Source organism: Pyricularia pennisetigena (assembly GCF_004337985.1).
Source record: "Pyricularia pennisetigena strain Br36 chromosome 4 map unlocalized Pyricularia_pennisetigena_Br36_Scf_11, whole genome shotgun sequence".
NCBI lineage: Eukaryota > Fungi > Ascomycota > Sordariomycetes > Magnaporthales > Pyriculariaceae > Pyricularia > Pyricularia pennisetigena.
Genome location: NW_021940923.1, coordinates 131581 through 146939, shown reverse-complemented (window position 1 = coordinate 146939; position 15359 = coordinate 131581). Strand labels below are relative to the sequence as shown.

Genomic DNA, 15359 nt, shown 5'->3' with positions numbered 1-15359 from the left:
ACGAACCTACTATGAGCAGAGTGTATATGCTTGGCTGGAATCGCAAGATGGCGGGGGTTAAGGGTTATTCAGCATTGATTCCCCAACTCATCCCAAATGATTCAAATTGCGTCCCCCGCGCCAAGAAGCTACTGTAAAAAGCCCACCACACTAAATCGTCAGGGATCCAATCACTGGATCGGTCCCTACAACACAAAGAAATGAATCATTCTTGATGCATCTTTTGTTGATGCTGACGCCAAAAGCCCATTCAAAACACCATAAAATCATCACGACCCTGCTGGCAACTTGCACCAACTTGCACGCACTTCAGACAAACATCTACCTCCACATCTTCACTCCGCAGTCATAGCTGTCAACAATGGCGCCTACGACAGCCTCCGGTCAGCCAGGGGTCACTGCCTTTGAGCACCTGGACGACACCTTTGGCTCCTTCTCCATGATCAGGCGTTACACGCCCATCTGCCTCTTCTTTCCTCTTCCCGAAGATACACCTTCGTTACAGATGGAGGTTGAACAGCATCTTAGACGCGCTCTGGCAAAGCTCGCTCACGACATACCCTGGGTAGCCGGTCGTGTCGTGTACGAGGGCCGGGACGAGACCCACTCGGGCATCCGCAGGGTCGTACCGCACGCCGACGAGATCGAGCTGGTCGTCAGAGACAGCACCGCCGAGCTCCCCAGCTTCCAGGAGATGCAGGCCGCCAACTTCCCCATGCACCTGCTGCAAACGGACCTCGTCGTGCCGCCCATCGCCGTGACGTGGGCGGCATCCCCCTACGACAACGACATGATCGCCCCGGTGCTGGTCCTGCAGGCCAACTTTGTGCGCGGCGGGCTGGTGCTCACGATAGCCAGCAACCACACCACCATGGACATGACGGGCTTGGGCATGCTCATTGGCTTTTTGGCCAAGGCCTGCCGGGGGGAGGACCTGACCTCGGAAGAGACGGCCCAAGCAAACCAGGACAGGCGCAACGTCATTCCCCTTCTCGGCGACGACTATCAACCAGGTCCCGAGCTGGACGATTGCTTCATCCCGCGGATGCAAACACCACCACCAGCAGCAACAACAACAACAACAACAACAACAACAACAACAGCCGCCACCACCACCACCACCACCACCACCATCCAGCCCAGGCCCGCAAAGTGGGCATACTTCAACTTCCCCCAGCAAGCACTCAAGGACCTCAAACTCGAAGCCAGCAAACAGACCATCGTCCCCTACATCTCAACCGACGACGCCGTCACGGCGCTCTGCTGGCAGCGGACGCAGGCCGCCCGCGCCGCCAAGCTCGGCCGGGGCGCCTCCTCGACCATCGCGCGCGTCCTCAGCATGCGGCACCTGCTCGGCCTCTCGGGGCCGGGAAGACACTACATGGGCCACCTGACCGACTGCGCGTACGTGGAGCAGGCCGACGTGTTCGGGCAGCCCGTCGGGGACGTGGCCGGACGGCTGCGGGCGGTGCTGCGCGACGAGGACGGCCAGCGGCGGCACTTTTGCGCCTTCGCCACCATGGTGCACCGCCTTGACGACAAGTCGGTCCTGGCCAACGGCGCCAGGCAGGATCCGCACTCCGGGGTCATCGTCTCGTCCTACGTCAACGTCAAGACGGGCGCCATGTCGTTTGGCCACGTCCTCGCGCGCCCCGTCGCCACGAGGAGGCCCATGATGGCGCCCTGGCCTAGTCTCTTGTACCTGATGCCGCTGGATGCCAAGGGTGACATGGCCGTGGCCTTTTGCCTGGCCGAGGATGAGATTGAGACGCTCAGGAGGGATGATGCGTTTTGCAGATATGCCAACTACGTGGGTTAGGATTTTTTCAATGGCGGGGGGAGGGATTTAAGAAGAAGAAGAAGAAGAAGAAAAAAATAGCAAGACATCTTTTTTTTTAAACCGTCGAGGTCGAACGTCTATCCCTAGTCTGGTATAATTACAGCACAACCAAACGTCAATCATACAGTTGTAACGTTTTCCAAGTACCATCAGTCGCTGAATCAGCCATACGTCAGCGCAAATTGGGACTTTGCTTTCTCCTGTTTGGGCTCCTGGCCCTACTGGTTTCCAAATCCAGCAAGTCACAAGTAAAGCCCCCGGATTGTTCGTAATGCTGCAGGGGGAGGATTGTTTCGTTGGTGCGGATCACAACCTACTGTCAGCAAAGCCCTGCGGAGTTGATTGGCTGCCAACGTGATGCATGACTAGGACTCTAGTGTTTATATTCAAAAAAAAAACTAACCATATATCAGAGTCTTAATTATTGGGTCAGTCCAATGATTTTCCTTGCACACGTCTCCCGACGAGACAAGAGAGACGCACGCAAATAGAAAGAGATATAGCGTCGGTGAGGAAATGCACAAAACAGTTCTAACGTCGCAAGCCTCACAAGGCACACCTCCGCATGAGGCTCGGCCCGTCGATCAAATCGGATCAATCACCGTTTACGCGTCTCCCTCGACGTGACAGCAGATAAAAAATAACATCAATAATTTGGCGAGTATCGTGTCGTACGACTTTGTCTCGGGAACACCAAGCTCGGTGGAAAGCTTTGGTATATGCACATATATATCTCTCAACCGCCAGTCATCGGCGTCACCTTGGCTTGTGGTTTTTCTTCCGCACCACCCTCTTTAAGACTCACGTGATCACAGTCTTTTCTCTGCTGTTTCTGATTCGTCTTCCGTTCGTTTTCTTCTACATCATACAGACAAAGAAAAAATGCTTTTCATAGCTCTGTTCAGCATCGACAAGCTCGTCAAAAAGGCCGAAAACAACACAAGCCAATCTGTTCATGTCGCACCCACTCGGGACGGTACCTCAAGCCGCCGCCGCCACTCTCTAGGCTTTCGACGCCACCGTCAACAGAACACCGACCGAGGATTCAGCCAAAGGACACAACGTCGCCAGTAACCCGCCAGTTACAGGTGAAGGAAAATTCGCGTCAATTCTCTGGCCCCTGCCCTAGGCCACCCAACGACTGCGCAGTCGAATTCAAACTACAACCTGTCATCCTAGCGGGCCCTCAAGTCTGCCCATCAGCTTGTGCGGCTTGGCAGGGGAGGCCCTGTGGCGTTCATAGGTTGCGAAATTGGAGGCGTTGGCGATTTTATTGTGCGGATAATACAACGGCAGATATGAAAGTAATACAATAGAAACAGAATAGGTTCAAAGCAACATTGGGCAACTACAGCTTCGATAGAATAGAGATATACGGTATATACCATCTTCAAGGGATATTGTTCGATACTTTTGCCAAACATGGTATTAGCCAGGTTGTCAGTTTACCGAGTTCAAGCTACGATTAGGAGGTTTACATCGTTGGTATACTGAAAACATATGTCCAATTCACATTTTCCCGAGTTGTGCCAAAGTGTTGCGGCATGGCTCTTTGTTTGATGACAAAATGATACAAGTGCAAAAGTCATGATTTCTATTACATAATCATCTTGGTCTGAGGATTGTAGCCGGATTCAATGCCATGTTGACTGTACTGTGGTAGGCTGTCTACCAACGTTGGCACCGTAGGCTTGTGACTTGGGCATTCACAGACACAGTGGCTATTTGCATACGATTTATTCAAACTTTCTTTCGTTTTCTAAAAATATCTTAGTCTTCATCTGGCAATGATTGACCCTCTACAACCAGCCTGCATTGTGTCAAACTATAATCGAGTCAAGTGCACGACTCGATATTCATGTAGTCCGCGAGAAAACATTTTCGCGCAGAGATTATTTTTTTTTTTTTTTTTTCATTTAGCCGTGAAATAGCGACAAGTGACTGGGATGATTGTGTATAATTACCATGTTGTGCTTGTCAGCGCATGGGAATCGAGCTTGCTCCTTACCTTTTCCCCCATTTACGATCTCTTCACCCTGCAATTTGTCTTTCTGTAAAGTTTCTGCTTTGACAAGACGAAATATATAGGCAAAATTAAAATGCACCTCCACGTCGTAATCGTCACCCTCGCTGCCGCCGGCGTCATGGCCAGGCCCGCGCCCGGTTCGAATGAGATGACGGCCGGTTTTCTCGAGACGCGGTCCTCTCCTTCGGGCCAGAAGGGCTGCCCTGACGTCTGCAAGAATATCAAGCACGCATTGGGACCCTCGAATGGCGAAATGGCATTATTGATTTGCACAGCGATTTGTCAAAAGAATCCGACCAAAGGTCCGGGACAAGGTTCCGAACCCAAGAGTAAAGATTCGACGCCCGCGGGCCGTTGAGACACACTCGTATTACCCTATCGGCTGAAAACGGTTTGAGACTTTTCGAGCTCTGCATCAAACCAGCCTATATCAGACACTGACGCGCGTGTTTTTCACGTTGTTGAGAGGCTTGGGGGGCGGTTGTGACTTGTCATTTCTTCCGTTGCCTTTTCTCCTGTTTTGGTTTCGTTAGATCTGCTTCTGCCACGATTTCTGGTATGGCTTGCCCCTTGCGCCACAGCTATTGTGTTGGCAATTGTATTTGTAAACAGCAAACAGAGTATTCTAAGAAATAATAAAAACGTCATGTGGTTGCTTTCAGCTTGATTGACCTGCTTCGCTTCAAAGTTCAAACCATCAAGGCTGAACTATAGAGTGGTCATCGCAAATCAGCCGTCCTGCGTGCTGATATATACTTTCCTGGCCTGTTCGTATCACTGGTTCTGTGGAGCAGCTTTACAAACCAACTTGGCACAACAGGAATAGCTGTCTTGGCAAAAGTCTTGGTGAATGTGTTGCAATAGAACGTAACCACGTAGGTAGCAATCATAATCTAATGGGGTACGGAAAGACGGTAGAGCTTTCTGTAGGATTTCCTAGACTGGAAAATCTCGACAATTTGGGCGAGTCTGAATCAGTTGCTTGTTTTGGGGGTCATATTTATAGCAGAACGAACCTGAGACTGTTTCGGAATGGACTCTGGAATCATGTACCCCGAGACAAGAATAGCTAATCGCGTGTGGAAAGGGAATGTATAGTGAATATTAAAATATAATGACCCCCATCGCCACGGATTGGACTACTAGGCCAGCCAGGTGCGGAATCAATCACGAGAACCAAAGCCCAAATTGAACATAGCCTCGAAAGCCGTTATACCCCCCTTTTTTTTTCCAGGACAAAATGCAGTTCTCTCAACTTTTTCTCATCGCGGCAACCGTCTTCACCGCCGCCGTGCAAGCGAAATGCACCGCTCCCGTTAATGGGTCATGTTCATTACCTGCTGAGCCTTTGATTAGCGTTATAACTTGCTCAGTAAATAACAAGGTCACGTAAGTTGAATCGTCCGAGAGCATTGGACTTTTCTACTCCATTTTCTTGTTGTTTTGGTTGCTTCTGGCCGTCCTCCTCGTATGGGGGGATACAAAAACGTACGAGAATCAATGTTTGACTGACACATCAATTCATTCCCTCCAGGAAATGTTGCAACAAATCGTGCAAGGAGAACATATAAGACTGTTGAAACAAGCCCAAGGGCCTGGGAGGCAGGAATGAAAGGCGGCGTTTGTGGTGGACGAACGAAAGCTTTGGCGCTTTGGAGCATTCATCCCCTGGAGCCAACCCCCGATGCTGGTGCCCAGGAAAGCTCGCAGACGATGATAAATCACATACCACCAGCGTAACGTGGCTCGCCTGGAGTATCATGCCACGGTCGCAATGCTCAGCTCAGCCAAAGCATAGCTCTGGTGCGCTGTAATACCCAACAATAGCTTTATGAGTTAACTAATGTTCTATTGAAACCCTGCTCTAGTGATGGGCATTGGGGTGTGTTTGGCAATATTGCCCAGTCAAAAATTACCCAGGCCGAGCGGCGTTGACAGCTCGGAATAGAACTATTACGATCTGGCAGGCTCTCTGGTTTTTCGATCACAGACGTCTAGAGAGTTGATTTGATTTTTCGTGGTCATGATGGTGACCTCGGTCAACTGGTACTTCCAGACTCCAGAGTCCAGTCCGTCAATCACGCAGGCTACCCGCCTCAGCCCAAAGGTCAACCGTACGGTGAGGGAAACTAGGGATTACGCTCACTCCGCTGCAAATTCCCCTTCAGCATATTGTAGCACATGCAGGGTCGTTTCGAGGGTAAAGGACTGGCCACTCGACTAATCCCCTTGACGATTGCAGACACGTCACGCATCCCGAGCTTTCCATGCAAATCGCCGCGACAGAAACCACACCACAAATATACCACAAAGTACCGCCGACCTAGTTAGCAAATAAACCAGGTCGGTGAGTGCTGGTACGCTCGGCGACCAATGCATCTGCACGCTGCATTGGTCAAATTCGTTGGGCTGCATGAGGAATCGTGTCGGGTCGTTCAGGTCGGTGAACTTGACGATTGGCTGGAATGTACCCATCGCTGCCGTCTGCGGGATTTTTTTTTTTTTTTTTTTTTTCACTCTGTGTCCAGGTGCCATTGTCATTCTCAGCTCGTCTTGGCGTGCGGGGGGTCTGAACTTGGTCATAGAATGGACAGGCGAGCCTCGATATTCAGGCCCCGATTCTCACCCACGCATCTTTCTAACGTAACTGGATTCAGGGAAGGATGTGGAGGAAATAAGAACTAGCCAAGTCTAGGCAAACACAAGCACAGCTTGGGGGACCTTTGCATGCTCCGACGCCCAGGAATCACCATAGTGAGGAGCAGGTAAGGGTCCCCTTCATATTGAAGTCGCTTAATAGGCAAAGCAGACAATCGTGTCATGATCCATCATCCAATCAGTGGGCAGACGGTTATTTGATTGCATTCGAGCTGTTTAAATCCAGACATTTGCGGCGGTCTCTCAACCAATCTTGGCACCGGCGCCTCGGACCTCAGGCTCCAATTAAAACCACAATTCAAACCTTTTCCTGCGGCACTGCAGTAACATCCGAGTCGAGCTGCTTCTGGACGGCAGCGTTGGCCTGGTCTGTGTACTCCTTGCCCTCGAACACTGTTTTGCAGACAGAGTCAGCATATCGGGAACTCTCCAAAGATAAGAAACAAAAGAAAAAAAAAATATGACGGCGGAGAGGGAAACAAGAGAAAAATAAAAAAAATACTCACGAAAAGTCAGCTCCTCCAACGTCCGGCCGTACGTCTCGGGGTACATCAGGTAGATGAAGATGAACTCGAAACCGATCCAGCCGCAGTAGATGGCAAAGTAGCGCCAGTCGAGGGCGTTGATGGCAATGGGGTTGACGTAGGTGGAGAAGAAACCGCCGGCCTTGCCAAAGATCTGCTGGACGCCGATGCCGCGGGAGCGCTGGGCGTAGGGCCACAGCTCGACCAGGTACGTGTAGGTCAGGGCGTTGTTGCCCATGTTGTAGCAGGGCCCGTAGGCGAAGAAGAAGAAGAGGGCGGCGATGCCGGCGGACGAGTTCTTGACGCCGGCGTTGGTGGCCTGTCGCAGGTGGTAGAAGCAGACGGTCATGCCGGTGAAGGCGCACAGCATGCTGCCGGCCGAGAGCATGTACATGCGGCGACGCGGGAAGCGGACCACGATCAGCGCCAGGGTCACGGCGTTGATGAGGCCCCAGCACTTGTCGGCCATGTTGATGCGCGTCTTGACCGAGGTCTCGGTGTAGCCCATCAGGTCGTACAGCAGCGACGAGTAGTACGACAGCAGCGTGTTGCCCGACATTTGCGTGAAGAGGCCGATGAAGATGGTGATGAAGAAGCGGCGGCGCATGCCGGCCGTCTTGAGCACGTCGGCCCACGTCTGCTTGGAGTTCTCCATCTCGAGCTTGATGGTGGTGCGGATCTGGGCCATCTCGGCCTGGACGATGGCCGAGGAAGCGTCGCCCTCGGCGTGGTACTTGGTCAGTATCGCAAACGCCTCGTCGTCACGGTCCTGGCTGACGAGGTAACGCGGCGACTCGGGCAGGAAGAAGACGGTCGCGATCTGGAGCAGCGACGGGCAGATCTGGAGGAGACTGGGCAGACGCCAGGCCCACTCCCCCTTGATGTTGACCGTCTCGATGGCGATGGCCGATGCGACAATGGCACCGATGAACCAAGACGCGTTGAAGAGCGACGTAAGCATGGCGCGCTCCTTGGGATACGCCAGCTCGCCAATCATGGCGGCACCGGCGATGATGGCGAACACGATGCCGATGCCCAGGATGATGCGGGCAATGATGTACATGGCGGCGTGCTGAGCAAAGCCCTGGATCAAAGCACCGACGATCATGATGATGGACCCGGCCAAGATGGTCCACCGGCGCCCGAACTTGTGGTTGAACCAGGGAGCGAGGGGCACGCCGAGGATGGATCCCAGATTGTAGGACGCGTTCATTATGCCGAGGAGGTTGGGCTCAATTCCGATCTTGTTGTCGTTGTTTCTCCAGCCATTGCCAAAGTCTGTTTTGTGGTGTACATATCATCGTTAGCCTGACTGATCTGAAAGAAAGAGAGAAAAAAAAAAGAAAAAAAAAAACTCACACAAAAGATATGGCTCGGTAAACAACATGGTGTTGATAAGTTGCGAGTCGAAACCAGACGTCATCTCAACGCCCATGCAGCACAAGAACAGGAAAAAGTACATTCTGCGCAGGTTCGGCTTCTTCCAGAACCGCACCTTGTCCTGGTTGACCAAGTTGGTCAGGATCGGGTCCGCCGTCCCGTCGGCCGCCTTGATGATGGCCATGGCTGCTGTGTCTCTCTGTCGATGATCTCACGGCAGGTCGTCTCTTTGGGGTGTTGGCGGAACGGATGAGAGATGGGAGGGCGGATGGCTGGGGAAGAAACCAAGAGGAGCACCAAGGACAGACCCGTGATGGCGGGAATAGAAGGGGCGCACGGGAAGCTAATAAATATTTCCCAAGCGGCCGGAGAGTAACCAAAAGCAGCGAGAGCTGCCCTGCGCTGCAGTTAATTTACGCATGCAGCTAATGACACGATCGCTAAACAAAAGCCCCAAAATTAAAACACGGCAAAAGAACAAATTTAGTGGGAATGTGCCCTTGCAAGCGATGCCATCGCAGCCGTTCTGTACCCGCAACTTTTTTTTCTTCTTCTTCTTCTTCTGCTTCTGAACTTGTTCTCCCTTTTTTCTTCCCCGCATGTGGTCCGTCCCTCGGGACCAAATTCTGGGGTTCGGTTGTGAGGAACAAGGGGCCCCAGGTTTGGGAGACAAATGAAATGGGGGTCACTATTGAGAATGCAACCACACTTCGGAACCATAGGCCGTTTTTCCCCTCACAATCAGAACCGAGTCGGTCACCTCTGCACTGGGTCCCTGGCTGGTTGGACGGCTAAATAAGCCCACCCCTGGATGTCCACTTCAAACAGGCAGAATACTCCATTGGGTTTTGGTGTCTTGACATTGCATCTTCTCCACACTGACCGGTGCCAAGGAGCCTTCACCGGCACGACGGGTGCTGTTTGCGGACAGTCCTTGGCAGGCAGAAGAACTCGTTTCCGTGCCAATCTTTTGTCTTTTTTTTTTTTGGTTTTTCCCTGTCTTGGTCTATAATTCTGTTACTAGCCCAACACGCTTCTGCCCAAGGTCAGCCTGCACGAGACCAACATAGCATACGACGATATGACGATTTTTAGAAGTTGTAATTTCTCCGTGGAGACCGAGTATCAAATAAAGTAGGATAATGAAATCATATCCAGCAAACTAGCAAAAAATATCGCCCACAACGTTTTGGCTACTGATTGAAACAAAGGCGTATGCCGACCTGCACCCCAGGTTCCGCTAGCCCAGTGTCGGTTGGGCTCGAACAAGGCTCCTTGTCAAAAGCCGACATTGCTCAGCTCGCATTCTAGCGCATGCAAAGAACTTTTCAAAGGAATCCGCCAAGACGGGGATTGATTACGACTCCAATGTCAGGCGATCTTCTCGTGACTGGTGATCCAATAAAGATGCCTGGTTTTTTGTTGCATCCCAACCTCAGCTCCGCGGAGACACGGTGTGCCTCTCTACGTATGTGGTATGAAATCCTGCACATCAGCTCCCCGACGTCGAATGTGCATGCCGGCGACAGAGATTCTCTGGCAGCCCGCCCAAAATAGTCTCAGTCAGCATAGATGGTTCCACCAGATTGTGAGTGCCTCAGATCTGCAGATGTGACAATGGGAAGAAACGGGAAGCCAGTAGAGAGGGTGGTCAGCACACGACGCTCAAGAAAACACGGCAAATCATGTATGTGTGCAAGAATTCGCTCTCCTGCCTCCACAACTCGCATTTGCTTCTCTGCCGACTTACCGTTAGTCTGGCCAATTAGAGGAGATGTGCTCCCTTGTGCAAATCCCAACGGTTCGGGGTTATGCTGCAGGTGGTCGTTCTGTCAAATTCATTGGTGCCACCAAACTTGGGGAGAAAAATCGTCAGAGATACAGACTAGGCTCTCTGCGCAAGAACGGTACGAATAGACTGGTCAAAACATTCTAAATCATTGTGACAGACTCAAGCAGTGTGCACGCTTTGGGTTGCTTCACGAAGCTTTCTACGTCTTCACGTCACAATCAAAGCGGATGCACTGCTCATCAAAAATGGCACGAAACAGCAAATCGCAAGTTCCATGATTCAACAACTGTAGCGTCTTCAGTATGAACTTTGAGGAGTTGACAGAGCCGTTTTCTGCCTGAGCAGAAACTCTTTCTATGAGGTTCTCCATTACATCAATGTTTAACTTGGTGGGCGGATTCTAGTTGAGACTCCATCCTGCTAGACGTAGTAGACGATAAGGTAGTTGCAAAAGTTTGGTCAATGATTCGGCAGTTTACATGTGGGAACGTCTAAACCAAAACCACTGTTTTCGGACTTGGATTATTTTGGGCAAGTCAAAAGAGTCTGTTCAGTGTTGACGGAGATAGTCAGCTAGTCTTGTCCGTAGTCATTTCAACATTCTTGATTGACGAAATTGCATTCAATCGGCTTAATATTTAATATACAAATTAAAATTCTGTGTAGAATTTCTTCATAAAGGCTACTTTGAGACAGCTACTCTGTGTCCAAGGCATCCACTCAAAAGTCACCAAAAAAAGAGGCACATATGGACAAAACGGCCAGTTTTCCTCTCTGCGTCTCGGCAGCAGCCATTTCAAGCCCACAGGGCTATTTGTACATTGGTACTCTGATTACTTTTCAAAGCCCCAAGTCATCTTGCTTACGCATCCTGGCTCCTCACCCGCCAACTGTCCTCTTACACCATTCTTGGTCCTACGCACCCAACCATGTCGCTTACGTGCTCTGAATGGACAAGACTCCAGATCTGCAACCTCCCCACTTGGAGCCTCAGCAGGAAAGCTTCAGCAACCCCGCTTCTTGTCTTTCTGCTTGGCATCCTGATGCTTAATCGCCATTTCGGAAGCGCGAGACGCGACGAGACCATGGATCAACCCGTCAATGAGACTTGGAAAAGATGTAGCGAATGTGCCCAACTATCGATTGAATCTCTGGTCGAGCTGGCCCGCATCGAGTTCACCGCGCACTCATTTCCCCAGGAATCTTACTACCGACATCACGCATCTTTTGATGACTTGGAGAGGTCAGCCGGCGACGGTTGTGGTTTCTGTGGGCTTGTCCTCGAATGCTTCCAGCGAAGTATCTGCATAGATGACGAAGACCCTTTGATATGGCCCGACGAATGGGATTCGGGCCAACTGCCATCGCCACCAGCTGGCTCGAATACCATGTATGCCGTCGCAAAGTCCCTTCATGTTTCCGACATCAAGCTCTGCGTAAACGCCACTCATCTATACCATCGCCAGACCATCGAAGAAGCCCAAGTCTTTGACGAAATCATGGTCCAGGTCGGCCCTTTGGAAGTCCAAAGTCACGACGAGACGGAGTGGTCAATGCCTCCGCTACGGTTGACTATGGAGTCTCCTAGAGGTCAGTTATGTATCTAGCGCAACCGTCCACAAGAATCGTCCACACTCACTCACAGCAACAATCAGGTCAACCGTTGCTCGTTAGCAATCTTCGGGTGGGGAGGTTGCAAGTTGACACCGACCTGGGGTCTCGGGCGAACTACAGTCTGGCCAGGCAGTGGTTGTCAGACTGCCGCCTTCTTCACGAATCCTGCCTCTCAGAGCAGCTTCACGAGCTACCCACCCGAGTTATCGACGTCGGCTGCTCACTGGACTCACCCACGGTATCGCTGTTCGTGTCACAGGGGCTCAAGGCCGACTACGTCGCACTCAGCCACTGCTGGGGTGGTGCCATATCCCCTCTTTTGACGACCGAAACGATGGAACCTTTCCAGCAAAGTATCCAGATATCCACGTTGCCTGCCAACTTCCGCGATGCCGTCGCCATAACTCGCAACCTCGGCCTGCGCTATCTCTGGATCGATTCTCTGTGTATTCAACAAGACTCAAAGTCGGACTGGGACAGCGAGTCCAAGATGATGGGGTCGGTCTATCGCAATTCCACAGTCACCATTTCCGCAATGGTCTCGAGCGGCAGCAAGGAGGGCATCCTAAAGTGTGGTCCTCCTGTCGCGGAACGCCACAAGAGCACGTCGCTGCCACTTTCAAGTCGGGGATGCACGAGTTTACCCGAGGTCACTGTTTATCGCAGAGACCCGGCCGAAGACACCTTCCGCGCCTTGGACATGGGATGCGCGCTGACGCGGCGAGGATGGACGCTGCAGGAATACATGCTTTCGCCACGACATATCCTGTACGGGAAAGACATGCTGTACTGGAGATGCCCTCAGACTTTCCTCTCCTCCGATGGCCTCCCTCCCGGGAACAGGACTCCGGGCGAAGCATACGCCAGCCTGTCTCGCGTGATATACTCTGACATCATGCATCAGCAGCCGCCGGCCTCCGACATCAGCGTGCTCTTGAGCGAGTATTATGAGCTCGTCAGCGCCTACTCGGCAAGGAAGTTGACGTATGGCTCCGATAAGCTCCCGGCCTTCTCTGGTCTCGCGCAGAGACTCCAAGCCGCGATCGGAGGAGACTACATCGCAGGCATCTGGACCACCGACTTCCGGCGAGGGTTGCTGTGGATGGCCGACCGAGAGTTCTGCCGACACGCCTCCGGACCCTACCGCGCGCCGTCGTGGTCGTGGGCAGTCACCGACGAAGAGGTCCTTTTCAGGGGCTATGCAGAATCTGGTTCGATTTTGGAACCCAGCCCCTCGAGCGCCATCTTGATCGACTACAGCGTCGAACCCCGGATCCCTGGAAACCCTTACGGGGAGATCGGTGCTGCCTCGCTCGTGCTTCGAGCTCTGGTCAAGCCGCTGTTGCGAAGCAGCCAAGTAGTCTATACTACCCCGACAGACCCGGGCATGGTCGGGACGGCGAGCTTCGACGAGCCGGTCGGCCCTGATGACGCTCAGTCCATGCACTTGACGGGCCTTTTCCAGATGCGAATGGAGTCTGCCGAGTATATGCTCTCGGTAGTCACCAAGCAAGGCCCCAAGGCCGATTGGGATCCGGATCTTGAGCTCGTGCAGGACCAAGAGTACTGGCTTTTGCTCATCTACACGGACGACAAGGTTCCAGAGGATCCAAGGTGGTCCAATTCCGAGGCCGTCTGCCTGATTATTCAAAGTGCGGGCGACGACCACCCGAACGAAACTTTCAAGCGAGTGGGGTTCGCAAAACTGAGGCCGCCAAAGCTAGAATGGCTCAAGACGATGGAAAGTCGAGTCCTGACTCTTGTGTGAATACGAACGATACGGCGGTGGGCCAGGATGGATCGGGTCCATTGTGGGCTCTGGGGCATTGTTGCAGCTCGTCACTTGCGGAGCGTTATCGCTGCGATGGAGATAGAAGGTTAAGTCGATTAGTCTTGTGCACAGCCTTTTTTTTTTTTTTTTCTATGCTGAGCAGAAATCTCATCAAATCTGTTGTGCGTCATACCTGACATGCGCGGACCGTACCGGTTTGACGGATGTGCGGCACATGAGGGAGTGGTAAAGAGTGAGGAAATACTACGTAGTTACGACGGCAGATTCTGAATTGAGTGCGTGCATACGTATCGTTAACAAAATACGCGATTGACAGCTTGAAATCAACCAAATCCCCATCGTAAAATAGATGAACGCATGCATCAACGCACCGACCTGGTTGTTGCAGGTTTTTTTTGTCTGTCAATTTCTTTCAGGGCGATCCGGTTTATCGGCAAGTGCAAAATGACGTCGAGGAGTTTTCCAGTTCCTCTTGTTGGCGACATGGCGATAAAAAAAAAAAAAAAAAAAAAAAAAAACTAAAACTTTAATGAATGGATCCGGCATCCCGCCTAGGCTCTTCTGACAGCAAGTCTTTCTGGCCAAGCCCCATCTCCGTGGAGCCGTGTTAACCGGGCAGACGTCGGCGCCAACCCCAACCGGCGCTCAGCTGCCAGGAGCCAAGCCGGCATTAGCAAAGCCCTTCAAGCCCTCATCACTGTGGGCTAAGTGGATCCCCTTCCTCCAGCTTTTTTTGCCTGGGCCGCGCGTTCTGTGTCTGGGCACGGTCGTAGATATGACCTCACCGTTCCCTGCGCCACACCACAGCCATTCATGTGTTTGTTGTCTTGTGGTTTAGGTTTACTATGGTACCCTGACAAGACATGTCCATTTGTCAAAAAGCGTTCAACTTCTTTTGGATGAGATTGCTCGACGCTGGGCTGACGCGCCTGTTGGTCGGTCTAGAGTCTAGACTCTAGACTGCGCAGGTTCTGGTGGATAAACCCCAGGGCCCCATTTTGAACAATCAGCCACACGTTATGACGTTATGCTATACCTAGTGTTATTACGTCTTGGATCTTGGCGTCTCCGGGGGCTGTTTTTTTAGCAACGTACATTTCAGCATATAAGAGACTTGTAGCTGTTTGATCAAGCACAAGAATTATTCAGGGTGCATCCTCAAATTAAAGCACACATACAACCCAACTTTTTTTTTTCTCCTCATCTCTTGTTGCGCGTGCATTCCGGAACCTACCACACTCGGGGTTCTTCCAGACAAAAGACCAAACAATACAAACAATACAAAGCCTCCTTCTCTGCTTTTATACAGCAGCTTCAAAAGCCTCAGCAAACATGGAGTATCATATGCTTGAAGCAGTGAGTTGGCCCTCCACCATTACCCCGCCCCGTGAGAAGAAAAAGAAATACTGACGGTTGACCCCACAGCGCGCCCAAGGACGCGGCCGTCGTCTCGCAGCCGGCGCCATCGCCGGTATCGCCATCGCCGGCTTCGTCGTCTTTGTGGCCTTCCTCCTCTGCTGCTACTGCTGCTGCTTCCGCAAGAAGCGCGCCCGAAACCAGGAGAAGGTCCACTACGGCGGCCCTCCCATGGCCCACCAGAACGGCGGCGGTGGCTTCATGGGCAAGCTCAACGGCATGATGGGCAGGAGGAGAGGGCCCGACTACGGCGTGCAGCAGCCCGCGCCGGCCCACTATCGCTGATGACGCGACTCGTGCACAAGGTTCAACGAGGA

General features: G+C 52.1%; 6 protein-coding genes across 6 annotated transcripts; 5 read left to right on the top strand and 1 right to left on the bottom strand.

Annotated features, from left to right (window-relative positions):
• Positions 1–361: 361 nt before the first annotated feature.
• On the top strand, positions 362–1819 carry PpBr36_10684 (uncharacterized protein; the record flags this gene model as incomplete). Its single annotated transcript, XM_029897793.1, has 1 exon — positions 362–1819. The coding sequence occupies one exon, from the start codon at positions 362–364 to the stop codon at positions 1817–1819; it is 1458 nt and encodes a 485-aa protein (XP_029743682.1).
• A 2120-nt stretch (positions 1820–3939) lies between these two features.
• PpBr36_10683 (uncharacterized protein) lies at positions 3940–4224 on the top strand (the record flags this gene model as incomplete). The annotated part of the gene is made up of 1 exon (XM_029897792.1): positions 3940–4224. The coding sequence occupies one exon, from the start codon at positions 3940–3942 to the stop codon at positions 4222–4224; it is 285 nt and encodes a 94-aa protein (XP_029743679.1).
• An 882-nt stretch (positions 4225–5106) lies between these two features.
• PpBr36_10682 (uncharacterized protein) lies at positions 5107–5437 on the top strand (the record flags this gene model as incomplete). Its single annotated transcript, XM_029897791.1, has 2 exons — positions 5107–5255; positions 5401–5437. 2 exons carry the CDS (start codon positions 5107–5109, stop codon positions 5435–5437), a joined length of 186 nt encoding a protein of 61 aa, XP_029743680.1.
• A 1385-nt stretch (positions 5438–6822) lies between these two features.
• On the bottom strand, positions 6823–8612 carry PpBr36_10681 (uncharacterized protein; the record flags this gene model as incomplete). The annotated part of the gene is made up of 3 exons (XM_029897790.1): positions 6823–6917; positions 7031–8326; positions 8408–8612. The coding sequence occupies 3 exons, from the start codon at positions 8610–8612 to the stop codon at positions 6823–6825; spliced, it is 1596 nt and encodes a 531-aa protein (XP_029743677.1).
• A 2537-nt stretch (positions 8613–11149) lies between these two features.
• Positions 11150–13602, top strand: PpBr36_10680 (uncharacterized protein; the record flags this gene model as incomplete). The annotated part of the gene is made up of 2 exons (XM_029897789.1): positions 11150–11810; positions 11876–13602. 2 exons carry the CDS (start codon positions 11150–11152, stop codon positions 13600–13602), a joined length of 2388 nt encoding a protein of 795 aa, XP_029743678.1.
• A 1356-nt stretch (positions 13603–14958) lies between these two features.
• On the top strand, positions 14959–15327 carry PpBr36_10679 (uncharacterized protein; the record flags this gene model as incomplete). Its single annotated transcript, XM_029897788.1, has 2 exons — positions 14959–14982; positions 15052–15327. 2 exons carry the CDS (start codon positions 14959–14961, stop codon positions 15325–15327), a joined length of 300 nt encoding a protein of 99 aa, XP_029743797.1.
• Between the last annotated feature and the right edge of the window lie 32 nt (positions 15328–15359).